Source organism: Malus sylvestris, chromosome 7 (assembly GCF_916048215.2).
Source record: "Malus sylvestris chromosome 7, drMalSylv7.2, whole genome shotgun sequence".
In the NCBI taxonomy this organism is placed as follows: Eukaryota; Viridiplantae; Streptophyta; class Magnoliopsida; order Rosales; family Rosaceae; genus Malus; species Malus sylvestris.
The window spans coordinates 1,854,857-1,882,087 of record NC_062266.1 but is presented as its reverse complement, the minus strand read 5'-3'; the positions used below and the strand labels follow the sequence as shown (position 1 = coordinate 1,882,087).

Genomic DNA, 27,231 nt, shown 5'->3' with positions numbered 1-27,231 from the left:
TATGCAACCTCTAGTGATGCTTGCAAGTATGAGCAACAGAACGTAACGTAGTCTTTAGTTTGGCGACAATTTAAACTCGTTAGTTTTATTATGAAAAGTATGTTAAACCAATGAATTGGTGTCTTGAAGAGCCTTCTCGACTTTGACTCTCGCACTCCAGTTGCTTTTCTTCTTGTTACTAGGTCTCTAAATATTTTGGTCGTGTTTAATCTTTTTCGCTTATAATAAATGCAGGTGACTAGAACTCTAGTCATGTTTCACGGGCTTTCTAAACACAAATAGAATGTATGTTAACGCAGTAAATAAATTAAAGTACTATAGTCGCGAGAAATGACTGCAAATAGCACAGGACTAACACACTCATCGGTTACGAGGGAGCTGTAGTCAAATGCATTTGCTGCAAATTATGAGCACTCCACAAGCGACAATCAAACCTCATTTGCTCGAAACTATTTGGTTAACATCGCCATCATAATATTTGACTGCAGAAATTTCTCCCTTTTGATCTTTGGACTGCACCTAAGTGTTTGACGAAAGACCAATTCAGAATTTTCTTCTTTTTTCTCCCTTTGAAATTTACATGGACTTGTTTTCCAAAATATATTAATAAAGACATAAAATTTAGTTGAACATTCATAGCACACAGTAAATATCCATAACATAATTATTCAGAGCTGAAGAAGAATGAAGTTGCCTTCATTGACCCTTACGTCCAGATGAGTTTTCACCATAAAAAACACAAACTGAACCAAACCAAAGCTTATTAATTCTGAGCTTTTGGGGGCGAGAGAGAGAGAGAGAGAGAGAGAGAGCGAATAAGTAGTGGAGAAACAAAGATTCTGTAACAGGAGCATCTGGTTACATAGCATCATGGCTCGTGAAGCTCTTAATTACTGCAGAAGGGATATACTGTCAAAGGCACTGTTCGTGAACCAAGTCAGTATTTTCAACTTTGCTTATATCATATAATATAAAACTGCCATCCTATTTACATTGCACTCCCTGCTCTTTTTCTAAACATTAGGGGAAGTGCAGGACGACTATTTGGAGTGCAAATAACAGCTCCTTTGCATCCAATTATTATTGTTATTTTAGGTGCTACGCTCGGCCTAGCTGAACTGCCAATTGAAACCTCCTCAATAATTCTGTTTCTGCAGAACACAGATGATCGAAAGAAAACAGAAGACTTACACTCACTAGATGGAGCAAAAGAAAGGCTTTATTTGTTGAAAGTGGATTTGTTAGAAGGAGCTTTCGATACTGTAGATGATGGATGTGTAGGTGTTTTTCATACAGCATTGTCTGCACAATTCTCAGCCACTGACCCACAGGTTTGTCCCTTCACTTCATACTTTAAATATTTTATCATGTCACTTGTGCACGCCTAGAAAACCAACACAGTTCTCTCCATATTGCAGGCAGAAATAGTTGAGCCTGCAGTGAAAGGAACACTCAATGTTCTTAAATCGTGTGCAAAGTTCCCCTCTGTCAAGAGAGTGGTTTTAACATCATCTATTGCTTCAGTAATGGGGACTGGAACCCCTCTGGCATCTGATGTGGTTTTGGATGAAACTTGGTACTCGGATCCACTTTTTTGTTAGAAGAACAAGGCATGTATATTCCCAACTTCCCATACTACTGAAAAATATTGGACATAGCGGTAAGCTTAACACAATACGAAGCAGTACATGATGATGAACTACAAACTCATATGCACTTCCTTCTTCATTTGTTCAGCGATGGTATCCTCACTCAAAAACTTTAGCTGAGGAGGCTGCCTGAAAATTTGCTGAAGGAAATGGGATTGACTTGGCGTCAATGAATCCAGGGATTGCGATTGGTCCACTCTTATAGCCAACTGAACTCTTAATCTCCCTGTCGAGCTTCTTCGTAATCTCATAAGTGGTACACTTCACCCCTTTGTGTTTAAATAATATTCCTTGGGATGCAAGCAGTTGATTTTGTTTCTGCATTGTGGTCAGGGATCCAACATCTTTTGTAATTACTTTCCTTGTAGAGCTAAGTCTTGTACCTATATATTGTAAACCCTAGAGGATGAATAAAGTAACGAAATATTCAAGATATTTCTTCTAAAAGTTTGAAGGAGAAGAACTTCAAACCATGGAACTCGCAGTCGTTCGGCTAGTCAGCAAAATCGTCGACATTCATGAGATATCTACTTGTATATTCTCTCATGCCAATCTGCTCATAAGTGAACATCATGGGGTGATTTGAATAATACTTCAGAGCTTGTGAAATAAAATGCAAAGTAGTCTTTGGTCTTGAGGACGTGCTAGCCATTGTTATTCAGGAAACACTAAAACTCATCTTAATGTGAAAATTATGTTAAGCCAATTAATTGGTGACTTGAAGAGCCGTCTTTTCAGCTCAGACCTCTCCCATTTCAGTTGTCGCTTTTCTTTTTGTTCCTAGCATTCCTTTGACACTTCCCCGAGGAGGTCTCCAAATATTTTGCTCGTGTTCTTTGCTTGTACCAACACTGACTTCCCACTGTTTTACAAAACATTTTTGTCAATAATGGAGAAATGCTCATATGCGACTAAGATTTAATCTTGATAGCATCACCATCCAATAAATGCAATAAAGAGTCATGTGTTTAAAAAGTGCACTACTCGTCTAATAGATGATTGACAGGTGATGGATTAGTGATACGAGAAAATCTCTCCCAATAATGACATTTGACAAAAGCACGGGCCCTGTTTGCTTTTTACACACAAATAGGGAGGGTGCACGTTGGAGTAAATACCTCTCTTGTTCTTTTGAAATTCTGAATGCACCTGAAGTGTTTGGTAAAAGGCCAATTCAACAAATTACTTCTTTTTCTCCCTTTGAACAATTTAGTCAGACTTTTCCAAAAAAATAAAAATAAAAAAATAAAAAAATAAAGAATAAATTTTCTGTCAAGACTTTCTTAGTTTCATAGATTGATATGCAGACAGCCACAACAATATGTCTTCATAAACTTTCTAGTTCCTTCAGCGAGCGGAAGATATTGTTTAGTTGGTCAAGTTGCTGACCGTCTCTGTTCGCGTTAGGAATTTCCGTCAGGGATGTTTCCTGGCCGACGAGCGCACAGCTCCCTGGGAGGTTGGCGCCGGTTGAGGGCTGTTGTCGGGCTTCTGCTTCACTGTCGGGCTTTGTCGGGCAAGACTTATCGGGCAAGACTCGTCGGGCAAGGCTGGAAGAGAAGGACAACGTTAACTTTGAGAGGTGCCTTTGTGGGGCCTTAGGTGTAGGCCTTGAGGCTCACAATCAAGATTAACTTCTAAGTACTCAGGCGTGCCACTGCCATCTTTAGCATGGCAGATGTAAAATGGATGTCGAGTTTTAGTTGTATACATATATATGCCCGAGAAACCGTGTTAGTTATGACAGGTGCCTTTGTGGGGCCTTAGGTGTAGGCCTTGAGGCTTCCCATCAATAACTCAACCAGTGCTCGAACACATAATATTTGTTCTATTGATTGCAGGAGTCTTACAACTATTATACTTCTGATTACCCGAATCCGAGATATAGAACGAACCCAAATAAGTGTCTTTGTAGGGCCTTAGGTGTAGGCCTTGAGGCTTCCCATCAGAATTCGTTCTTTATACTCAAACGTTCTAGACCGCGGAACGGAATGAATCCAAATAGGTGCCTTTGTGGGGCCTTAGGTGTAGGCCTTGAGGCTTCTTATCAGAATCCATTCCATGCTTAAGCGTTCTATGATAATCATAATATAATAGAAATAAAACTAAGGGGGTAGGTCGATTACTTGCGCCCCAAGGGTCTGAGAGCTTTAGAGAGAGGTAAGGAGAGAAGTTTACAAGGAGAAATCGATACTACAGCAAGGTTGAACAGGGTAGCAGAGCTATTACAAAGGTTTGAGTGAAGGCTTGTCCCGAGAGGGATGAAGGCTTGGGCTGACTACAGCTTCGTTTTGAAGGCAAATATGGCTTTGAGCAGAGTTTGTGCTTGCATTTGTTTGTTTGATTGAGTGTCTTTATTCCTGATTTTTCTTTCTTATTTTATAGACAATCTTGGCCTCTTGTAGCAGCAGCCTTGCCCGAATGCAACTTGAGGGGCAGTGACTCATCAGCTATTTTACTTGTTCTGCCATTATAAAGTACTTTATGGGTTGTATAGCTGGTCAGTCTATACCATTTGGCCTTTGGGTAGGTGAGCAAGTGGTCTTCATGAGCTGCACCAAGTCAGAAAAGCCCATTTTCTGCTTGCTGGGTTTTTGCTGGGCTTCGGCCGGCTCTTCCTTTAGGCATCCTTTTGGGCCAGCCCCTTTCCTGAGCCCAAAGTTCAAGTTTTGATCCAAACAGTGCCCCCTTCAATTGATATTTAGCCTGGAATTCCAGGCGCCAATATTGATTGAAAAGCTCCTTATTAAAACCCACGAATCCCTTGCATTCGAACCCTCCAATCCCCTGTGTTCACGGCAAGAAATCCCTCCGTAATTTGAAAATTTCCTAATTCTCCCAGCTATTTCTCTTCTCTTAAATCTTTCAGATTCTCTTTCACTTTTTTGCTCGATATCTTTCACCCTCGTCATCTTCTTTGGTATCCCCCTTTCAAACTTCATCAAATGGCTTCGAGATTTAGCCAAACCCAACCATCCTACGAGTCTGGCGAAGGAATCGCCACTCTGCGACGTCTACTCAACGCTGCATCGCCCTCGGGCAGGTTTGCATTCCGAGCTCTTCTTTGAGGTGCATGGGGCACAATCATTGGGTCCCGCATGGATCTCCCGGGTCCCTTCAGTGGTAGAAAGCAACATGCCCAGGGATAATTGGTTTTCCCCAAATCCCTTTTTGGCTAGGTCGGGCATCTCTTCAACCAAATGGTCGTTATACCGTCGAGGCTTTCCTCTGATGAACGATCCTGCTTGGGCTCAGTGGAATGATGAATTAGAGCCCACCTTTAAGAAGAAATGGATGAGTAATGGTATTTATGAATTAATCATGCTCTCGAAAATTTCCATTACTCCCAAGCCCGAATTGCTTGCTTCTGCCCTTATTTTCTGGAATTCGGGCACGAATACTTTCGACTTCCGCATGGGCCCCATGTCTCCAACCATTCTTGACATGGCCCAGGTCTTCGGGTTAAGGCCATCGGGCAGGATAGTGGACGTCACTCAAGACTGGGTTCATTCCACTACCATTGGGAGCTCAGGTTCATCCACTACTTTCCTTTCTTTGAACTATAACTCTGCAACTTTCAAGAGCTATGAGACCTCCTTCAAAGGCTTCATTTTTTTCGTAAAGGCGAATTTTGGGGCAAGCTCTTCTCGGGTTGATAAAGATCAAGAGCACATGTATTTCCTCTTATACTGGCTCAACAAACATATCTTCCCCAACAAGTCTAAAGGGGTGAGGGTTGAATGGATCCCCTTAGTATAAGTTCTTCATAATTTCAATGATGTAGCTACAAGCCCATTCTTCCTTTCTCATCTTTATCATCTTCTCTTCGAAATGACTCAAGGCGAGCCATTTAAGACCAACCTGAATGGGCTTATCTGGATGATACAAACCTGGCTTCAATGGTACTTCCCAGAGTTTCGGGCTGCCAATTTGGAGTTCCCGGAGGGTGTGGCCCCTGCCCGAATCCTGGTTGAAGCTGCCCCTATAGATCACTCCACCTTTGCCTGCTTCTACTTCTTCAGAGTTTGTAAGACTCGATCAGATTTAGAATGGGGTGCGTCGATCTTGAGGAGATACCCTTGGTTTTCTGACCAAGTCTTTCAAGATGCTCCTAGTGAAGATGCTACCCCCTATTGTAGGGAGAAATTCATTAGCTGCATTCAACCGAGAGACCTGGCCTGGGGAGTTCGGGGTAATAGATATGACCGAGGTTTGGAGGTGTACCATCCTAACTTTTGCAGCAGGCAGTTAGGATTCAGGCAGGCCATTCCCGTCCTGTTCTTCGATTCTATCTATTGTGGCACTTCATTTCGATTACCAACTCCCTCTGAGGTGATCTTCCGAGCTGCCCGACGCAGTCTTGACGTAATGAGTCAGGTTGCCTGAAAGTCCATCATCATCAACTTTGAATGTACTTCGCTCTTCTCTTCTTGGTGGGAAGACAGATGGACCAAGAAGTATGGAGGAGATTTGAAAGAGACTCATGATCGTCTTTTCAGTTAACTTTCTCTTAAGTCATACCCTAACTCGGGCGAGCTTGAAAATTGGAAGAAGATGATCCAAGAGAAGAATTGGTCACTTCTGATAGGTACTTCTCTTTTTAACCTGATTCTGCTTCCCTTCTGAAGTCCTTCTAACCTTACTCTTGCTTGACCCTGCAGCCCTAGTGGATGTTGAATCAGAAGCCATTGAGTCCGAGGATGACTCAGCTGATGCTGCAGTTCTCCATGGAGCTGCAGCAGAGGATGAAAGACGAGAAGCTGGGGAAGGTGTGGATGTTTCGGAATCCTTTCGAGATTCAGGAGCTGAAGAAACACCCGAGGCAATTATTAAAGCACCCAAGCGAAAGAAAACGGTTGTGATCGAGGCTTCAGATCCTGATCCTACACTTCTACCCAAAACCCCACGACCAACTCTTACTAGAAAGAGTAAGAGAGCAAGAACTGTCGCTCCTCCTAAGTCATCAGCCCCATCTGCTCCAGTCCCCGAGGCAGGCAGAAAGAAGCAACAATCTTCAAGTAAGTTTCTGTTCTTCTTTACCAAACTGCTACCTTTCTCCTATATCTAATTGCTTCTTGTTTTCCTCGAAAAACAGGACCTCAAGCATCTAAGAGACTAATCATTGCTTCTAAGGAGGAACCATTAAGAGCTGCCATGCACAAAAAGGCTGAAGAATTGCAAAATACCGCCATCACAGAACTCGAGGTATGATTTATATTTTTTATCTGTACACCCCTTCTTGCTTTCACATAACTATAAATCTGATTATTTGAATCATGCCGCAAGAGAGGAAAAGCTTCTTCCGCCCAAGGCCTCCCCACCACTTGCCCGAGAAACCAGCCTTTCTCCTCCCCAGGTTAACCCTTCGGAGGTACCTTTCCTTCCTTTTTCAACCCTTAGGTAACTCTATAGTTTCTGGACTTAATGCCTGAATCTTTCTTCTTCTTCTATCTGTACTTAGGCTGGGGCATCTGCCTCCTTGCCTAGTCATGGCCCTCCTCTGAAGTTTGTGATTTCTTCTCCTGCCCTGGATGCAACTCCTTCCTCTCAGTTTGACCCTTCTACAGGAGTTATGTTGCACTTCGTGGATGAGGGCAGTAACTTGATGAGCCATTATTCCCAAATTGAATTCTGGTACATTGCTTCCAAATTAACTCATACTCACGTTTTCTGCAGCCTTCTCCGGTATATGAGCCACCCCCTCTATCGGTGGTATCAGATAATGAACCCATAGTCTCTGAGATTCCTGTAACCTCAGAGGTAATAATCTCATGGGTGCCTGCTTGCCCGACAGTTGATATTGATGAACCTCCTTCTTCTCCTCAAGATCAAACTCAGGTATGGGAGTATTTTCTTCTTGTTTTTTTTTCTTACAATCTGTTTACTAACAATTGCTGCTACCTCGGGATATCTTTAGGGCACTGGTGCAGGCTTAAGTGTAGCTCATTCTTCTCTTGCTGGTGGTGGAAAGTCTTCCCCTCAACGAGGATTTAGTACTCTTCCTGGTGAAACCCCAGGGCTAAGTCAGGTACATTTCTTCTCTCCAAAGCCTTTTTTTGCCTCAAACTGTATTCTTGTTTTGACCTGGTCTTTTTGGCTTTTCGCAGCAAGTCTTGAAAGAGACTTCCCCCCTCGTTTGGTCCGTAATTCAAAGTGCTCCCGTCCTCATTTATCTTCTGGAGGTACTAAGATTCCCCCTTCTGGAATTGAGAAGAGCAGGCAGACAGAGATTGCCCCCCAGTGGGCATTGCTCCATTAGAGGGAGTTGCAGTGCAGGATCCTCCTCCTTTTCCATCCTCAAACCCTGCTAAGTTGCCCAAACTTTTTGAAGCACTCGGGCGGCTTAAGACGAGGTTGAAATCTTCAAGACATTCTTCAGCAACCTCCAGTTCTTCAGAGCAACAACAAGTCTTCCAAGAATGGGCAATGAAGGACTTCACTACTTCATTCAGCCCCAAGGCTCTTTGTGACTTAGAAAAGGTCACAATTGAGTCTTTCAAAACTGGTCGGCTATCAAAACCCCAGCACGATTCCTTTCTCTCTTTCTTTAAGAATTTAAGGGCTCTTAGGGAGTAATACCAGAGAGCTGACAGACAAGCTAATCAGGCAAAATGCTTTATGGAGAAAGAGTCAAGCACCTCCGCTCAAGTTGATCGGTTGATGGATGAAAGCTTGCAGACAAAAAAAAGGGTTAGAGTTGTTACTTCTGAAATCCAAAAGCTGGAGGAACAACTGGTTGTTCTTAAAGCTGAACAAGCAACTCTTCTGGATACCCTTGAAAACCAAATTGAGGGGGTAGAGAAGTCAAACTCAGAGTTAGAGCATATTAGGTCCCAACTTGTAAATAGCCATACTGTTTTGGCCGAACCTAGTAGGATAATTGCCATTATGCAGACATATCATTCTCGAATAGTTACCCTGAGTGAAGATGTTAGATTTTTAGAATAGGATGATTTGTAACCCTTTTCTTATTGGAATGAACATGTGGTTTGTCCCATGCTCTGCTCTTGGTACTGTTTGACTTGACTTCGGGCAACTCTTTGCCCCCTTATTTACTTTCTTCTTTCTTCTACTTCCCTCGTCAGCACCAATCTTAGGGCCTGATCTTGATTCCTTGGTCCCCTTCATGGTACTTTTATTCATGCAGGGGTGTTGGGACAACCCGGGATCTTTTCTTTCCTCTGCTGTACCAACTGGTGACCCTGGCTCTTCTTTTTAAATGAGGTTGATCATATGGATAGGAGCCTCCGGGAAAGGGTTTGTATCCACCATCATACTGGCTTGGGGCTTGTCAAGTAATAGTTTTCCCTTCACTATCAGGTCTTGTATCCAATCTCTAAACTGGACACAATTGACTATGGAGTGGTTGAAGGTATAGTGTAGCTTACAATACTTCTTCCTTCTGAGTTCTTCTGGTTTGGGCATCTTTTTGGTACCGTCGGGAAAAATTACTCTTGCCCGCACCAGTTCTTCATAGATCTCAGGTGCATTGGTCAGATCGAACGAATAACTCTGGTACTTGAGTGGTTTCATGGGGACGAAACCACCATCGTTCATTACGATCTTCTGATTTTTGACACGTTGGACTAGCCCTTTTAACGTCAGTGGTTTGAAAGGTGTGGTCATTTCAGCGGCACACACGTCAATGCCATCTTCGTCATGGCCACCCTCATGTTCTGGCCTGGTTTCTCCTACTTCCACACGATGAATTGCAACTTTGTTTTTGTAGAAGGGAGGAACATTGGAAGTGTGTTTCACTTGTTGCTCTTCTTGCAACAGCCTCTCATACTTAGTGGCAGCAATTACCAATTCTTGCAGCTCGTTGAATTGTGTATCATAAAATCTCTTCCTCAAAGGTAATTTCAGAGCCCTTTGAGCAATTGATATGAGCTGCGCTTGGTTGACGGGGAATTGGCATCTCATCCTTGTTTTCCTGAACCTCATCATGAAGTCCTCAGTAGATTCATGATCGTATTGTTTGACTTCAACAAGGTCATTGATAGTCAATTCCGGCTCTATTCTGTAAAATTGTTTGTGGAAAGCCATCTCCATTTGCCCCCAGTTGGCAATAGAGTTATGGGGTAATAGAGAGTACCACTGAGATGCTAAACCGGCCAATGAATTCCCAAACAACCTCAATTTGTAATTTGGGTTGTCCTCATATGCCACACAATGATTGGAGAATTTGAAAATGTGGTCTCTGGAGGACACGCTACTGTCTTCACCTGTGAACGTTGGGAATGCAGGCATCTTGAAGTTGAGAGGGAATGGATTTAGCTCGTCAATATATTCAGGATAAGGCTTTTGGTAAGTGACCCTGAACACTGGGCGAGCCCGCGGTTGAGCATTTTGAGCCACTGTCTTTCTTAGCTCAGCCAATTCTTCCCTCAGCTGCTGAGTAGTTGAATTATCATTATGACCGATGAGAGCAGATTCAATCTTTGGGCTCCGGTCGTTGCCCGCACCTGCTTCTCTCCTTGGTTTGGGCTTCCTCCAGTTAGGACCTCCTCCCTTATTAGCCAACGGGGGTGGCCTGTAAGGTGGAGGTTTATCTGAAGTAATGGTGCCTTCCATTCCGCTAGTCTCCCCCATCATTACAGGCATTCCGTACTTTGTTCTCTCTTGCTCGCTTTGCCTCCTATTATTAAATGATAATAATGGGAAGCTGGGAAGCTCTTTCTCCAGGACTGGCTCAATCACAGGTTGACTCCCTTTAGGAACTACCTTATTCTTTCCCTTATCCTTTTCTTCTTCTAATAGTGGGAATAAGGGAATGATTGGTTCACTTCTCATGGTAACTTGGCTCATCCCACTTCCCTGAGCCCCTTTTGGAGTAGAAAACTCCAGATCAAGTCTTCTCTGTAGATTCCCTGTTAATGTACAGAGTCTACTCACTTCTCCCTTGGTTTCCAAGGAGATTCTTTCCATGCTTTTGAGTACTTGGATCATAGTAGCTTGTAGTTCTTCACTAGTTCCCTTTCTTTTCGATCTCTCAGATGAAATTGGGCTTTCTAGGACCACTCGTCCTGATGGGGAAGAAGGATTTCCTGATTGATCTGCCATTTGTAGAAGAAAAGGTTGAGAGAAACCCTTATTCGGATTCTTTTTTCCAATTTTGTGGCTTTTCTTTTTGGACAAGTAAGATCAAAAGGTATATGATCCCACCGGGCGTACCAAAACTATGTTCGCGTCAGGAATTTCCGTCGGGGATGTTTCCTAGCCGACGAGCGCACAGCTCCCCGGGAGGTTGACGCCGGTTGAGGGCTGCTGTCGGGCTTCTGCTTCACTGTCGGGCTTCGTCGGGCAAGGCTCGTCGGCAAGACTTATCGGGCAAGACTCGTCGGGCAAGGCTTATCGGGCAAGACTCGTCGGGCAAGGCTTGTCCGGCAAGGCTGGAAGAGAAGGACAAAGTTAACTTTGAGAGGTGCCTTTGTGGGGCCTTAGGTGTAGGTCTTGAGGCTCACAATCAAGATTAACTTCTAAGTACTCAGGCGTGCCACTGCCAGCTTTAGCATGACAGATGTAAAATGGATGTCGAGTTTAAGTTGTATACATATATATGCCCGAGAAACCGTGTTAGTTATGACATGTGACTTTGTGGGGCCTTAGGTGTAGGCCTTGAGGCTTCCCATCAATAACTAAACCAGTGCTCGAACATATAATATTTGTTCCATTGATTGCAGGAGTCTTACAACTATTATACTTCTGATTACCCGAATCCGAGAGATAGAACGAACCCAAATATGTACCTTTGTGGGGCCTTAGGTGTAGGCCTTGAGGCTTCCCATCAGAATTTGTTCTTTATACTCAAACGTTCTAGACCGCGGAACGGAATAAATCCAAATAGGTGCATTTGTGGGGCCTTAGGTGTAGGCCTTGAGGCTTCCTATCAGAATCCATTCCATGCTTAAGCGTTCTATGATAATCATAATATAATAGAAATAAAACTAAGGGGGCAGGTCGATTACTTGCGCCCCAAGTAACTTCGGACTTCTTGTTTATCAAGGACTATTGTGGATGGGTTAAGTCCACATAAGGTTCTTTTTTATGCCTTGAGGCCAAGGACTTTCAACTGATCAAATTTATATGCCCGAGGGCTTAGAACTTAGATCTGGTTTGAACAATGAAGATATATTCAAATCGGATCCAAGTACTGAGAGATTCTTTTAATAGTCATCTTACTAGAAATAACTTGAATACAACTAGAAGTATACAACATATTGCTAGGCTAATGAATGAAAAGACAAAAACAAAGAAGGTTGGGCAAGCCTGATCGTTTTGCAGGTCCCTATCTTTGTGGCTTATCAAGGGTCTGAGAGCTTTAGAGAGAGGTAAGGAGAGGAGTTTACAAGGAGAAATCGATACTACAACAAGGTTGAACAGGGTAGCAGAGCTATTACAAAGGTTTGAGTGAAGGCTTGTCCCGAGAATGATGAAGGCTTGGGCTGACTACAGCTTCGTTTTGAAGGTAAATCTGGCTTTGAGCAGAGTTTGTGCTTGCATTTGTTTGTTTGATTGAGTGTCTTTATTCCTGATTTTTCTTTCTTATTTTATAGACAACTCAGCTTGGCCTATTGTAGCAGCAGCCTTGCCCGAATGCAACTTGAAGGGCAGTGACTCATCAACTATTTTACTTGTTCTGCCATTATAAAGTACTTTATGGGCTGTATAGCTGGTCAGTCTATACCACTTGGCCTTTGGGTAGGTGAGCAAGTGGTCTTCATGAGCTGCACCAAGTCAGAAAAGCCCATTTTCTGCTTGCCGGGTTTTGGCTGGGCTTCGGCCGACTCTTCCTTTAGGCATCCTTTTGGGCCAGCCCCTTTCCTGAGCCCAAAGTTCAAGTTTTGATCCAAACAGTCTCGATACTCTGAAGATTTTACAAGAGCTTTACCCCACATTGAGCCTTCCTGAGCTTGGCAATCTTTCTGACTCAAAGTTTCAAGTGTCCAGGGAGAGAGCAAAAGGTTTGGGAATCACTTTCTTTCCTCTGGAAACGAGTCTCAAGGACACTGTTGAAACGCTCAAGGAGAAGGGCTTCCTCAAGTTTTGAATTCTGCAACCTGCAGCAATTTGTTAATTTAGTGCACGAGGTGATCGAATAATTGGGAAATTAAGTTTGTGTTGGAAAATATAAAGAAAATTATTTTAGGGTTTGATTTAATTAGTGATTTTATATGATTTAATTAGGATTTTGATATTATTTGATTTGGTCTAGGTTTCCTTGTCTTGTTGACAAATGATTGTTTTGATTATTTCCTAATATTGCTCTTTTTTAATCCTATAAATGCCTCCTTATGGCGAAGAATAAAGTATTGAAGTAGTATTTGATAATTGTGACATTGTAGAGAATTCTTATATTTGTCATAAACCCTTTTTTTTCAACTTGGTATCAGAGCAGAGTTCGATTCTTGGTTAAACTTTGTTGTTAGCGCCTTCATGTGGGCGCATAAAGCTAATTTTTTTGGTGCACCCACACGCTATGAACCTAAGGGTGAACATTGTCTACATTTGTTACAAGAAGATAAATTCCGCTGCCATGAAGAAAAAAGAAGAAAGAAAAAGGTTGTGGTTTTCGCTGCCTTGGAGAAGAGATTAGAAGAAGAAAATAGTTTTATCAAGGTAGGATTATTTTCCTATCATGAAGGTTGTTGGGTTTTGTTTTATTTTTATTTTTAATTTAGTTTGATTTTGAGTTTGAAGAAGAGAAAAAAAGGAGGATCAAAAAAAAAAAGATAAGGAAAAAATATATAAAAAAAAGAGGAGGGGTTTGGTGGTTGGGGCTTCCAAATAAAGACGTTAATTTCAGTTGAGCCTTCAAATAGATTAGCATTTGTTTCAACTGGATTTTCGAAAAGAGACGTTGGCTCCAACATATCAAGAGATTATTTATTGGGCTTTCGGAAAAGACGTTAGTTCCAATTAGGCTTTCGAAAAGAGACGTTAGTTTCGATGATTATGATTTGTTAGTCAGGCTTTTGAAAAGAGGCGTTTGTTATAATCCGGCTTCTGAAAAGATTGGCGCTAGTTTCAACTGAACATTCGAAAAAAAAGTATTAGTTCTGACGGATTGTGATTTTCTAAGCATTTGAAAAGATTAGCATTAGTTATAGCATATCAATGAATATTTCCTTCTTAGAAAATTCATGATATGGAGCAAATGAAGGACACGTGGCAAAGTTCACTACTTTGACTTCCAGCTCATTTTCCCGTGCCTCCTCCTTAAATCGGGTCCAGAGGGAGTTCCGATCCGAGTTATGCCGTCCTGGATCTCCTGGAATTGGCTCTGAAGCACATTCGAACGGAACCCATCTTCTCCAAAAGACCCTTCAATTGCAGCAGGGAACCATCAAACTGATTCATCTCCGATTGTTTGAAACCAGAAACCATCTTCGCCATTGTTGATCAAGTTTGCCTCTCTTTTAAAGATTAAAAATTAAATTAAATTAAAAAATGGGAACTTTAACGAAAAGCACCCGGTACTGTTCACTTTAACGAAAAACCACATTTTTACACTAAAAAGTCAATCCTGGTACTATTCACTTTACCCTTTATTTTGTCTTTATCATTAAAACTCAAAGTTTTCAAGCCCTTTTCATTAGTTTTCCTTTAAAAAATAGCCCAAAAATTAAGGATCCAAATGTTACGAACGCGATTCCGTGAAACATGGACACAAAAGTGTGCCTAGCGTGTTCAGTGATCAAAGAAGGTGCATTTTTCAATTTCTGAAAAAACAAAACCCTAAAAACAGAGGACGTGAGATTACTGAAAGAGAACGAAAGTCCGCCATTGCTGATGAAATGAAAAATCGCACACCTTTGAGCTTGACGCTTTAGCTGCCTGTTCTTGTGGAAGCCAAAGATGTTAAATTTGCCACGTGTCATGCATTTATTGGTGGGTACTATCAGCTGTATGTGCCACGTGATGGTACTGCACCATCAAATAATTTATCCACACAAAGAGTGTGAAGGAGGGTATTGGAAAATAAAAAGGAACGTAATTTAGGATTTGCATTAGTTACAGCATATCAAATAAGATTTCTTTCTCGCAAACTCATGATTTTACGTCATGAGTTTGAGGGAGGGTGTTGAAAAATAAAAAGAAAAGTATTTTAGGATTTGATTTAATTAGTGATTTTATATGATTTAATTAGGATTTTGATATTATTTGATTTGGTTTAGGTTTCCTTATCTTGTTGACAAATGATTGTTTTGATATATCTTGCAAATTAAGATTTCTTTCCCCGATATCGTAGTTCTTCAATGTGTCCGCGGCTGCAAACGTCAGGTGACAAGTGCCTATGCGACATGCCTTCGTACGAACGCAGAGTCAATTCTTATGAATTTCCGGCAATGGCACAGAGCTGGTCCTAGCTAAATGTTCAAATTGCCCTTAGTCACTCCCTAGAACGAAGGACACAGCAGATCTCTTTGACTATATAAGCTAGATGTAGTTCAGGACCTTCAACTCTCGCAAAAATTAAGTGAATTTTCAATCGAATTCATTTTTCTCAGAGCTTAAGAACACTAGGTCCAAACTAGGCAAATACACCTCTAGTTTTCTCTTTTGATACACTGTAGTATGATTACCAGTTGATGCATCTTCCCAACTGATCATCGTTCTCGCGGAAAACCACACATCTTAACCTGTATTTTTAGCTCGATATGACGGAAACTTTGAGATTGGGCCCTTCTAAGAAAATTGAGATTGGCCCCTTCTAAGAAAATTACCTTTGAAAGGACGGAAACTTTGTGTAGAGTGCAGCTTCACTAGGACTTTTGTTGAATCCACTATTGCTGAGTAAGAGTCAATCTCACTGTACCAAACTCGGGGGCTTGCTTGAGTCCTTACAGTGCTTTGTTTAATTTATACACCTTCTCTTCTTCATTTGGGGAACAATCAATTATCTGGAAAGTTGATGGAATGGTTGGGCCAGCTTATGAATCTTGTTGCACTGAGTTTGTATATTCTCTCATGCAGAGCTGTCGACCGTCAAGGTTGTCTGTCTGGCGCGGTGCCGACGTCGAAGAGGAATGCTACTTGGTTGATCATGCCAGTAGTCATATGCTTGTCTCAAAGATTAAGCCATGCATGTGTAAATATGAACAAATTCAGACAGTGAAACTACGAATGGCTCATTAAATCAGTTATAATTTGTTTGATGGTAACTGCTACTCGGATAACCGTAGTAATTCTAGAGCTAATACGTGCAACAAACCCCGACTTCTAGAAGGGATGCATTTATTAGATAAAAGGTCAACATGGGCTTTGCCCGTTGCTCTAATGATTCATGATAACTCGACGGATTGCACATCCATCGTGTTGGCGACGCATCATTCAAATATATGGCCTATCAACTTTTGATGGTAGGATACTGCTCATGATCATAAGTGAGCTTGTGGAATAAAATGTCGTCTTTGGTCCAAGGGAAGTTCTAGTATTTTGGTTTATTTTGTTCAATTATCAACAATTACGTCATATTGTTTACAAATTTGGTCTAGTTAATATTAGCAAAATTTTTTTTTAAGGCTTACTTGACTTTTAATTTACATCTTGAAGAATGATTTCATAGATCAGTAGGTCGGTCTTGTTCGTGAATTTACGGGTCTCAAGTATGTATTTTGTTCGTGTGCTTATGTTCCTTTCGAAATATTTATACGAGGTACTCACAACAGGACTAACAATGCCTTGCCTCCCAAGAAATTGCTGAGATGGCAAATAACAGAAAACGAACTAACTGTACTTTATCTTAATCAACCTCACCCAATCCTAATTACCAAAACCGCCTCACAACAGAATGTTGATGATTCTGCTAATTAACAAAATCTAGGGGCAAAAATTAAAACTTATCTATAATTTTATCCCCCATTCGGAATAGAAAATCCCCAAAAAACCCTCATCTTCTTACTATTTTTTATTATATAAGCAAGTACAAGCAGAGCAGTACACACTCGCACATTCTCATGCATCGTCGTCTTCCTCCCAAAGCATCAACCTTTCACTAGAATTAGTACTGCAGAATCCCTACATTCATCTTCTCCATTCTTCAAGATTTCATCTCTGTTGTCTCCAATGGCGACTTCTTCGTCTTCCTCCTCCCACCATGATAACCCACAAAAGGTTCAATTCCCGTTGGACTCCGCCGCGTACAAAAACCTCGAAAAAATTGGCTTCGGCGGCAAGGCCGTCGTCTACAAGGCCATCTGCGTTCCCAGGAACTCTGCAATCGTCGCAATCAAATCCGTCGACCTCAATCAATCCACGGCCGATTTCCAGAGCAAGCTACGCGGCACCAAGACTTTTTCTCTTTCCCACCCCAACATTCTCAGCCACCATTGCTCCTTCACCACCGCTGACCGCCGTCTCTGGGTGGTCATGCCGTTCATGGCCTTCGGTTCTCTGGAGTCCATAATCTCCTCCTCTGCTTTCCTGCAAGGATTACCAGAGCCCTGCATTGCTGTCGTCCTGAAAGAGACGCTAAACGCCATGTCGTATCTCCATGGCCAGGGACACGTCCACGGCGACATCAAGCCCGGAAACATCTGTTGTGCGGAAGCGGCATTCGACTGTAAGTGAATAGTAAAACAGAACAGAAACAAAACCAACATCAACAAGAACACCAAGATTTATACTGGTTCGGCAATGCCTACATCCAGTTTGGAGACGACGGAGTATTCCACTATAATCAATGAGAACATACAATAGTGTTTATCACTCAATTTCCCAAAGACCCAAATAACCCCAAGCTCTCACACTTACAATAGGAAGAGAAAACCAAAAATACAAAGCAAGACAATTTGAGAAAATTCTTCTCTATGCCAAATGGCTTCTTGCTATTTTTCTCTCTTCCTTGTTCTTCTCTACTTCTCCATGCTTATGGGTTGCACCTTGCTCTCCTTTTATAGCCAAAGAAAAGCTTCTCAAAGACATCAATGGCCAAAGGCCTAACATCAAGTCAAAAAGAATTAGGCATAAGTGCATCCAATTTTGGTTTCCCACATGTAGCATGCCATCCAACAATTTTGACCACAAAAGTAGCCCAAAGATTTGGACTTTGACTACATGTTTGAGTCAATAATCAACAATCTCCACCTTGACTCAAACCCTCTAAGTAGAACTCCAAATAGTCGTCTCCCAATCCCTCATGGGGCAATCAACAAATTTTACAAATGCCAATCAAGTCTAAGCAGTGCTTAAACTTGTGCAACGAAACTGGCTTTGTTAACATATCAGCAGGATTGTCAGCGGTCCCAATCTTCTGAAGAAGAATATCTCCCTCGTCAATAATCTTACGAACAAAATGGAACCTCACATCAATGTGTTTCGTACGTGCATGATGAACTTGATTCTTTGCTAAATGAATAGCACTCTGACTGTCGCAATGAACATCCACATGGTCTTGTTGAACCCCTAAGTCATCAAGCAACCCTTGAAGCCAGATGGCTTCCTTTATAGCTTCTGTTACAGCCATGTATTCTGCCTCAGTAGTCGACAAAGCAACTGTAGATTGCAGAATCGACCTCCAACTTACTGGACCTCCAGCAATAGAGAATACAAAACCAGTAGTGGACCTACGCTTGTCCAAATCACCTGCGTAATCAGAATCCACATATCCAACAACACATTTACTAGTAACTTTATCCTGCTGGAACAATAAACCAACATCCACAGTACCCAGAATATACCGTAGAATCCATTTCACAGCTTGCCAATGCCCTTTTCCTGGATTATGCATATATCTACTGACAATGCTAACAGCTTGTGAAATATCAGGCCTAGTACACACCATAGCATACATCAAACTACCAACAACATTTGCATAAGGAATTTGAGCCATGTACTGACTCTCTTCAACAGTTTTAGGAGACATAGAAGCGCTAAGTTTGAAATGAGAGGCAAGAGGTGTACTAACCGGTTTTGAATTTTCATTCATCCTGAAACGTTGTAGTACCTTCTTCAAATACTGCTTCTGACACAGACTAATCTTGCCCTTCGCTCTATCTCTTTCAATTTCCATACCTAGTATCTTCCGAGCTTCTCCCAAGTCCTTCATCTCAAATTCATTACTTAGTTGAGTCTTCAACCTTGTAATCTCCACTTTGCTCTTACATGCTATAAGCATATCATCAACATATAAAAGCAGATAAATGAAGGTTCCATCTTGTAGTTTGCGAAAGTATACACAATGGTCATAGTGACTTCTTGTGTACTTCTGCCCGATCATAAATCTATCAAATCGCTTGTACCATTGTCTTGGAGACTGCTTCAAGCCATACAATGATTTTTCCAATTTGCAAACCCAATTTTCCTTTCCAGCAACCTTAAAACCTTCTGGCTGAGACATATAAATCTCATTCTCTAAATCACCATGTAAGAATGCAGTCTTGACATCAAGTTGGGCCAACTCAAGGTCAAACTGCACAACCAAAGCCAACAAAATACGAATAGAAGAATGTTTTACTACAGGAGAAAATACCTCATTGTAGTCAATACCTTCCTTCTGAGCGTAGCCTTTAGCTACCAATCTGGCTTTGAATCTTACATTGTCTTTTCCCAAAGATTCCATCTTTTTGGCATACACCCATTTACAACCAATTGCTTTCTTCCCCTTTGGTAACTGAACCAGCTTCCAAGTCTCATTTTTATGAAGAGATTTCATCTCCTCATCCATAGATTTCTTCCACAACTCGCAGTCTGAACTCATGACAGCTTCTTTGTAGGCAGATGGAATATCATCTTCAATAACAGGAAGTGCATATGCCACAATATCAGTAAATCGAGCAGGCTTTCGAATTTCCCTTCTCGATCTTCTGGTTGCAATATAGTCTTGTTGCTGTGGAGGCTCTTGGGTAGGTGCCTCCTCTTCATCATCCTCGTCCTCATCATCAGAATTAACTGTAGGACTAGTGTTTGAAACATCAGACCTTACTGGAACAACTGGAGTCTTCAGTAACTCCACCTGCTTTGAGCTACTCATGGTCTCGGTCGCTTCAGTTTCACCTTCATGCTTGTTCTGATTAACCATAGCAGCCTCATCAAAAGTCACATCTCTGCTTACAACAAATTTCTTCTCATCTGGACACCAGAGTCGGTATCCCTTCACGCCAGTACTAAAGCCCATAAATAGAGCTTTCTTTGCTCTTGGATCCAACTTGCTTTCTCTGACATAATAGTAAGCAGAACAACCAAATATGTGTAAAAACTTGTAATCAGTACAAGGTTTACCAGACCATACCTCCATGGGCGTTTTGCCCTCGTTCGCAGCAGCTGGCAATCGATTAATGAGGTGGCTTGCATAAGTAATTGCCTCAGCCCAAAATGCCTTGCCTAATCCAGCATTAGACAACATACACCGAACTTTCTCAAGCAAAGTACGGTTCATGCGCTCCGCCACCCCATTCTGTTGCGGTGTCTCCCTAACCGTGAAGTGCCTCACAATACCCTCATCTTGACAAACTTTCAAGAAAGGATCAGACTTATATTCACCCTCATTGTCTGATCTAAGAGTCTTGATCTTTCGACCGCTTTGCGTTTCAATCATCTTTTTCCACTTAAGGAATATCTTCAAGACTTCATCTTTACGCTTCATGGTGTACACCCATATTCTTCTAGAGAAGTCATCAACAAAGGAGACAAAATAATGGCTACCTCCCCAAGATGCATTCTTGGAAGGTCCCCAAACATCAGTGTGAACATAATCAAGAATGCCTTTAGTGTGGTGAATAGCAGTGCCAAATTTTACTCTAGTTTGCTTACCCAACACACAATGCTCACAGAATTCCAATTTGCATGCCTTTGCACCTTTCAATAAGCCTTGCTTCACCAATCCTTGCAACGCTTTTTCACCAGCATGCCCAAGACGCATATGCCATAACCTCGTGGTGTCTGTGCTATCTGCGTCAGCAGCTTCGGTGACAGCTGCTCCACCAATAACTGTACTCCCCTGCAAGAAATACAAGTTATTTCGTCTTGTACCTTTCATCACCACCAGTGCCCCGTACACAGCTTTAAGAACTCCACCCTCCATGGTGATCTTGAGACCCTTGGATTCCAATGCACCCAGTGAAATGAGATTTTTCTTCATATCCGGTACATACCGAACATCACTTAATTCTCTGATTGTTCCATCATGCATCTTCAAACAGATTTTGCCTATCCCTTGTGTTTTGCAGGCATTATTATTACCCATCAAAACAACTTCACCATCCAGCTCCTCGAGATTAGAAAACCATTCCCGAATGGGACACATATGATAGGTGCAACCTGAATCCAAAATCCACTCATTTGAGTGACCATCAGCATATGAACTAGCCAAAGCAAACTCAAAATCATCATCTCCAGATTTTGCAATATTTGCTTCAGAACCCGCTTTCTCCTTCTCTTTGTTCTTCAATTTGGGGCAGTCTTTCTTCCAATGACCCTTTTGGCGACAAAAAGCACATTCATCTTTAGCAGGAAACTTCCCTCGTGACTTTGAACGAGATTTTCCCCGCTTCCCAGATTTTCTTTCCTCTGTTCGACCCCTTGCAACAAATGCCTCGGTTTGTGAATTGTGAGTCTTCAGCTCCTTCTTACGACACTCATGATTCACCAATGCCGCAGACACCTCATCAAGTTTCACCTCGGATTTTCCATACAACAGAGTAGTTGTCAAATGATCATAATCATCAGGCAATGAATTTAACAAACATAGTGCCTTGTCCTCGTCAGGAATTTTCACATCAAGGTTTGCTAAATCAGCAAGTATTTTATTATAATCATTGAGGTGTTCGTGCATAGAGATACCTGGACGATACTGAAATCGGAAGAGTCGCTTCTTCAAGAAGAGACGATTTTCTGCACTCTTGGTCATATACTTCTCCTCCAATTTCGTCCATAACTCCTTAGCAGAAGTTTCCTTCATATACGGGTATTTCAACTCCTTATCAAGGAATGATCGAATAGCAGCACAAGCATGAAGATTAATTCGCGTCCACTACTTGTCATCAATATCTTCTAGTTTATCTTCCAGAACCATATCCAACTCTTGTTGATACAACACATCCATAACTTCACATTGCCACATACCAAAATTATTAGAGCCATTGAATTTATCAACCTCTAACCTTGTAGTAGTGGTTGGATGTCTATTGGATGTAGACGAAGACGATGCTGACTCATTCCTTACAGATTCATCTTTATCTCCAGCCATCTACTCGGTACTGTTCACAAATACGGCACTGTTCACAGGTACAATACTGTTCACAGATACTGTAGCAGTTCACTGTTCACGGAACTGTAGCGCCAACACTATTCACGGAACTGGGCTCTGATACCACTTGTTGTGCGGAAGCAGCATTCGACTGTAAGTGAATAGTAAAACAGAACAGAAACAAAACCAACATCAACAAGAACACCAAGATTTATACTGGTTCGGCAATGCCTACATCCAGTTTGGAGACGACGGAGTATTCCACTATAATCAATGAGAACATACAATAGTGTTTATCACTCAATTTCCCAAAGACCCAAATAACCCCAAGCTCTCACACTTACAATAGGAAGAGAAAACCAAAAATACAAAGCAAGACAATTTGAGAAAATTCTTCTCTATGCCAAATGGCTTCTTGCTATTTTTCTCTCTTCCTTGTTCTTCTCTACTTCTCCATGCTTATGGGTTGCACCTTGCTCTCCTTTTATAGCCAAAGAAAAACTTCTCAAAGACATCAATGGCCAAAGGCCTAACATCAAGTCAAAAAGAATTAGGCATAAGTGCATCCAATTTTGGTTTCCCACATGTAGCATGCCATCCAACAATTTTGACCACAAAAGTAGCCCAAAGATTTGGACTTTGACTACATGTTTGAGTCAATAATCAACAACATCTTGGTCGACTCTGATGGGTCCGTTAAGCTCGCCAATTTCGGGGTCTCTGCTTCTTTCTACGGTGCCGATCATTCAACTGGGACAAACTACACTTCGGCAACGCCTTATGGGGTGGCGCCCAATGGAGGTGGATGCAAGGCGGATATCTTGGCATTTGGGAAGACGGCTATCGATTTGGCTGACGGTGGCTCTCCTATGTCTCGCCTGCCGCTGTTTTTGGAGTCTGAGATTCTGAAGGTCAAGAAGAGGTACCAGTTTTCAGATTGCGAAAACATCATCAAAGATTTCAAGACCAAGAAGTACTCTGTGGCTTTCCTGGACTTGATGGGTTCTTGCCTTGATCAGGACCCTACGAAGAGGCCGGCAGCAGAGACGCTGCTGAAGCACTCGTTTTTCCACAACTGCAGGGGCAAGGATTTTCTGGCGGAGACTATGCTTCGGCGTTTGGAGAGCGTTGAGGAGAGGTTGAAGAAAAGAAATTGGGGTTTGGGTGACTTGTTGGACCCTAATGAAAGTGATTAGTAGGATTTTTCCATGAAATTGCATTTGCAGAGAGTTTGCTTTTTGAAAAAATTGGTAAACTTTTTGGATGTTCTTTTCATGGTTTAGGAAAGAGAGAGAATTGAGTTTTACAGCATTAACTTTCATGTATGAGATGTGCTACAAAGTGTTTAGACTCTGATTACATCATTTGGAATTTGTCATTTGTAATGAAACAAAGAATTAAAGATCATTTGATGTTGGATTGATAGTTCTGTGTTTTGTATATCGTTTCGTTCAGCGAAAGAAAATTTTAGGATCTTTCGGTGTAGGTCTTCATCTGGAGTTCAAGTGTAGTTCTTGAAGTCCAGTTAAGGCAAGGCCTTGAACTGTTTTTGACATTCTTTCCGGCTTTTAGCGATCAAGCTTATTAGCCACAACTTTATGCATAAATGATAGAGTTGAAACAGTTCGTGTCAAATTTGTATTCTCTTTTTTGGACACTTCTTGGCTCTTTCCCCGGAAGAAGTCATCCCTTGGTCCTATAGATCATAGTTTGACACGTATGCAGAAATAACTCATTACAAAAACAAAAAGAACAATTTCTGCATACTAAGGTTGGCCTAGCTAAATTGCCAATTGAACCCTCGGCAATTCCGTCTTGCATATAATTTGTAGTATTCGTGCCTGAGGATATTTGGGTTACAACTGGCATGCCTGAGATCCTATTAATATAGAACAACATCTTTATCAAGCCTATATCGTTCTAGCCTTTGTGAAACTTAAGTATTTCATAAAGAATCCCTGCCCGTTCGGCGTATTCTTTTCCGTTTTCAGTATTTTTGTTTTGGTCTGAGGTACCGTGAGTGATGTACAAACTGCAAGTGAAATGGTCCGTACAGTGAGTGATTTGCATATTCTTCGTAGTTGCTAATTTGTGTGACAGATAATTTGGACTTCAGATTTGAGAGTTTAACGTCTGTGTGTTCTTCACAGATGTGCAGATGACAAATGATTCACACCAACTTACCAGGGATACCGTGGAAACTTTGAAGGAGAAAAACTTCTTCTTGCCATGGATCACGTGGGACTTACCATTGTAACGTCAAGTCCCATTTTATCAACCATGTAAAAATTTGTTACAGAAAATAATTGGTGTTTCACAAAACTCTTGCATGAGACCTCTTTCTGTGAAGTTTAATTGTACTTTGGAATTGCGTTTTAAATACTGTGAAATATGAAGTTTGAACTTCGTATTGGATCGTGAACATTCTGAAATCCCGAGTCGAAAATGTTTAAGTAGAATCCCAACTCAACCACTCTTAACTTTATTGGAAGACAATAAAGGCACATGAAGCAATCCAATTACGCCCAACGTTTGGCCTGGGCTGACCTCGACTCTTAACTTATTTGCACATCAACAATCGTTGGTGAAAAAAATTAACATGTTTGACAAACTCTAATGTAACAGGACTGTTGGGAAATTAATTTAAATTTGGAACTTTCCCACATAAACTAGTAGTCCATTTATAAATATATGCAGAAACAAACACTCCCGGACACATTTTTTGTTTCCATTTATTGCATTAGATTTTGTATAAGCTGGTGTCCAAGGTTGTCATTTGATGGCACTTTGAACTTTCTTTGTGGCCGGTGTGGTGGCATTGACTTGGTGTCTAAGGTTGTCTGCTCCTTGGCTCAAGTAGTCCGAATATGCTTATGTATAAACTGGAACTGAATTTAATGTTTTAAAACTGCAAATTGTGCAAAAATGGAAATTAGTTTCGTATGTTCCCATTACTTAATAGCAAATTGCTCTCTGTGCTTTAGTGAACTGCCAAGTTTGAAGTTCTTAAATCTTTCTGGAAAACAAAATCTAATAGCAAATTGCTCTCTGTGCTTTTCAGAGAGAGATGGCAAAAGTTGGAAGTTATTGATCTAGCTTCTAATAGAATACAGTACTGCTTCCTTTGGCAACATGACAGCTCTTACCTATTTTAATCTTTTGTTCAAAAATGTCGAGGGTGGGATTCCGAGCTCCATAGGGGTACTTTGCAACTTGAAGTTTTTCCGTGTATCAGCAAATAACCTAATAGGAACTCCACCTGAAGTTTTAAGTACACAAACTGCATTTCTAGGATTCCACTGGTTCTAACATCCTCCATTGTATCAATTGTATTTACTGGGAAACCTCTTTCTGCTGATGCAGTAGTTGATGAATCTTGGTTTTCAGATCCAGCTTTCTGTGAAAAATCAAAGGTTTGTACACAATACGCTAATTCTCTTTCATTATTCAGGAATGCTTCACTTGAAGATCTAGGTTTATGTAATGGAAAATCAGATGGAACTTGGCCTTATATATTTATATGCATCCAGGTTCATACAATAATATGTAATTTCTGCTTTACCATCTTACTATGTTTTCTTTCTCTGTTCTTAATGGTTTGATTGTTTACTGCATACACTGCAGAAGTCACTTCTTATTTTGCTTTATCTAATACGCCTCGGTTTTCTTAGTGAGTTTAGTTCTGAGTAACTTTTAGGCTATTACGACTCTTTAAAAATGCCTTGCCAGGTAGTGAATCTGAACTGAAAGACGTAGTTTCTTACTAAATATACTGGAACAATCGGTGCTCGTATGTTTATTCATCTTGGTCTGGTTGCATTGCATAGCATTCCTCTTGTAATAAAAACATCACTGGAGAAGATTTAAATCTTATTTCTTTCATGATATAAAAATATGTTCATTGTGCTCATTGAGACTTTGTTTTTATCAGCTTTGGTATCCACTTTCAAAAACCTTAGCTGAGGAAGCTGCTTGGAAGTTTGCAGAGGAGAATGGAATCAATTTGGTTGCAGTAAATCCAGGAATGGTTGTGTCCAGATCCATACGTCTTTGGTAAGTGTAAGAATCTGAGATGCTAATACTTCCTTCATCTCTTTTAGCTGTCGCCAAGTCGATGTTTCTCCACCAGAACTTTTGCATTTTGTACAGAAGAGAGGACTTACATTTAAATCCTTGCCTCGAAAGCTATTAGTAACTAACATATCTCACTTCTATACCAATACAACTCATGCATCCAAGGTTCATTTTACTGGTTTCATGCACATCTTTTATAATTGTTTGGGACTTTCTCGAGTATTATTTGCGGTTTCTTCTATATTCAAATTCAATTATAATTTCTTTTCCCTTCCCTTCTGTTATCATCAGTACGCAACTCTTGCTACCAGTAGGCAGTAGTAGTAATATCACATGTGCTGTCTTCATTACCTCTGTGTCTGTGATAACTTACAATCTATGAAAATATTAATTGTTCCGGATGTACAATTTATGCATGAACCGAAAAAGTATCCAAATGTAACTCATAGATGGGTTGATGTTAGAGATGTTGCTAATGGCATATTCTAGCCTTGGAGAATCCTTCAGCTAGTGGGAGGTATTCTATAGTTGGAAGGGTAGCACACTGTTCTGTGGCTGTCAAAACTTTCCGTGATCTCTTCCCTGCTCTCAAACTTCCCGAAAAGTAAGTTGCTAAACATAACCAAATTGTTGCGTCTTAGTCCTACATTGAACTGCTTCCAAGGATAGTACAGGTTTGCTTATGCACTAAGGTACTGTTCGGTTGCTGTTTCTTTTGAGTGGATTTGGTAAAGTCATCTAGAGACGTAGTTTTGCTAAAGGGATCCATGACATTGATGTGACTCTATTTTGGGTAGACGTAAAGATGATCGACCTTTCACGCCAACTTACCAGATATCCAAGGAAAGAGCTCAGACTTTGGGTGTTGAGTTTACTCCTCTGGAGGTGTCTTTGAAGGACGCCGTTGAAGGTTTGAAGGAGAAGAACTTCTTCTGATCATGGAACTCCTCGTTGTTCGGCTAGTCAGCAAAATCGTCGACAATTCATGACATATCTACTTGGATATTCTCTCATGCCATTCTGCTCATAAGTGAGCATGTGAAATAAAATGTCGTATTGTTTACAAAATTTGTTTAAAACTTTGGTCTCTCTAGTCTCGTTGTTCGGTTAGTATGTCAGTTTTATTCTTGGAATTGGGTCTCAAATACGTATTTTGTTTGTATGCTCCTTTCGAAATATTTATACGAGGTACTCACAACAGGACTAACAATGCCTTGCCTCCCAAGACATTGCTGAGATGGCAAATAACAGAAAACGAACCAACTGTATTTTATCTTAACCAACGTCACCCAATCCTAATCACCAAAACCGCCTCACAAC

At 41.2% G+C, this 27,231-nt stretch overlaps 1 protein-coding gene, 1 long non-coding RNA gene and 1 pseudogene across 2 annotated transcripts; all 3 read left to right on the top strand.

Annotated features, from left to right (window-relative positions):
• Window position 1: 1 nt before the first annotated feature.
• On the top strand, window positions 2-26,847 carry LOC126628891 (phenylacetaldehyde reductase-like; annotated as a pseudogene).
• On the top strand, window positions 4,253-7,773 carry LOC126628399 (uncharacterized). Its single transcript, XR_007625410.1, has 3 exons — window positions 4,253-6,667; window positions 6,745-7,020; window positions 7,111-7,773. It is a non-coding gene; the product is annotated as an uncharacterized LOC126628399 (long non-coding RNA).
• LOC126628395 (serine/threonine-protein kinase BLUS1-like) lies at window positions 16,683-23,262 on the top strand. The gene is made up of 2 exons (XM_050298067.1): window positions 16,683-17,186; window positions 22,509-23,262. The coding sequence occupies exons 1-2, from the start codon at window positions 16,719-16,721 to the stop codon at window positions 23,031-23,033; spliced, it is 993 nt and encodes a 330-aa protein (XP_050154024.1). The 5' UTR covers window positions 16,683-16,718; the 3' UTR covers window positions 23,034-23,262.
• Window positions 26,848-27,231: the final 384 nt, after the last annotated feature.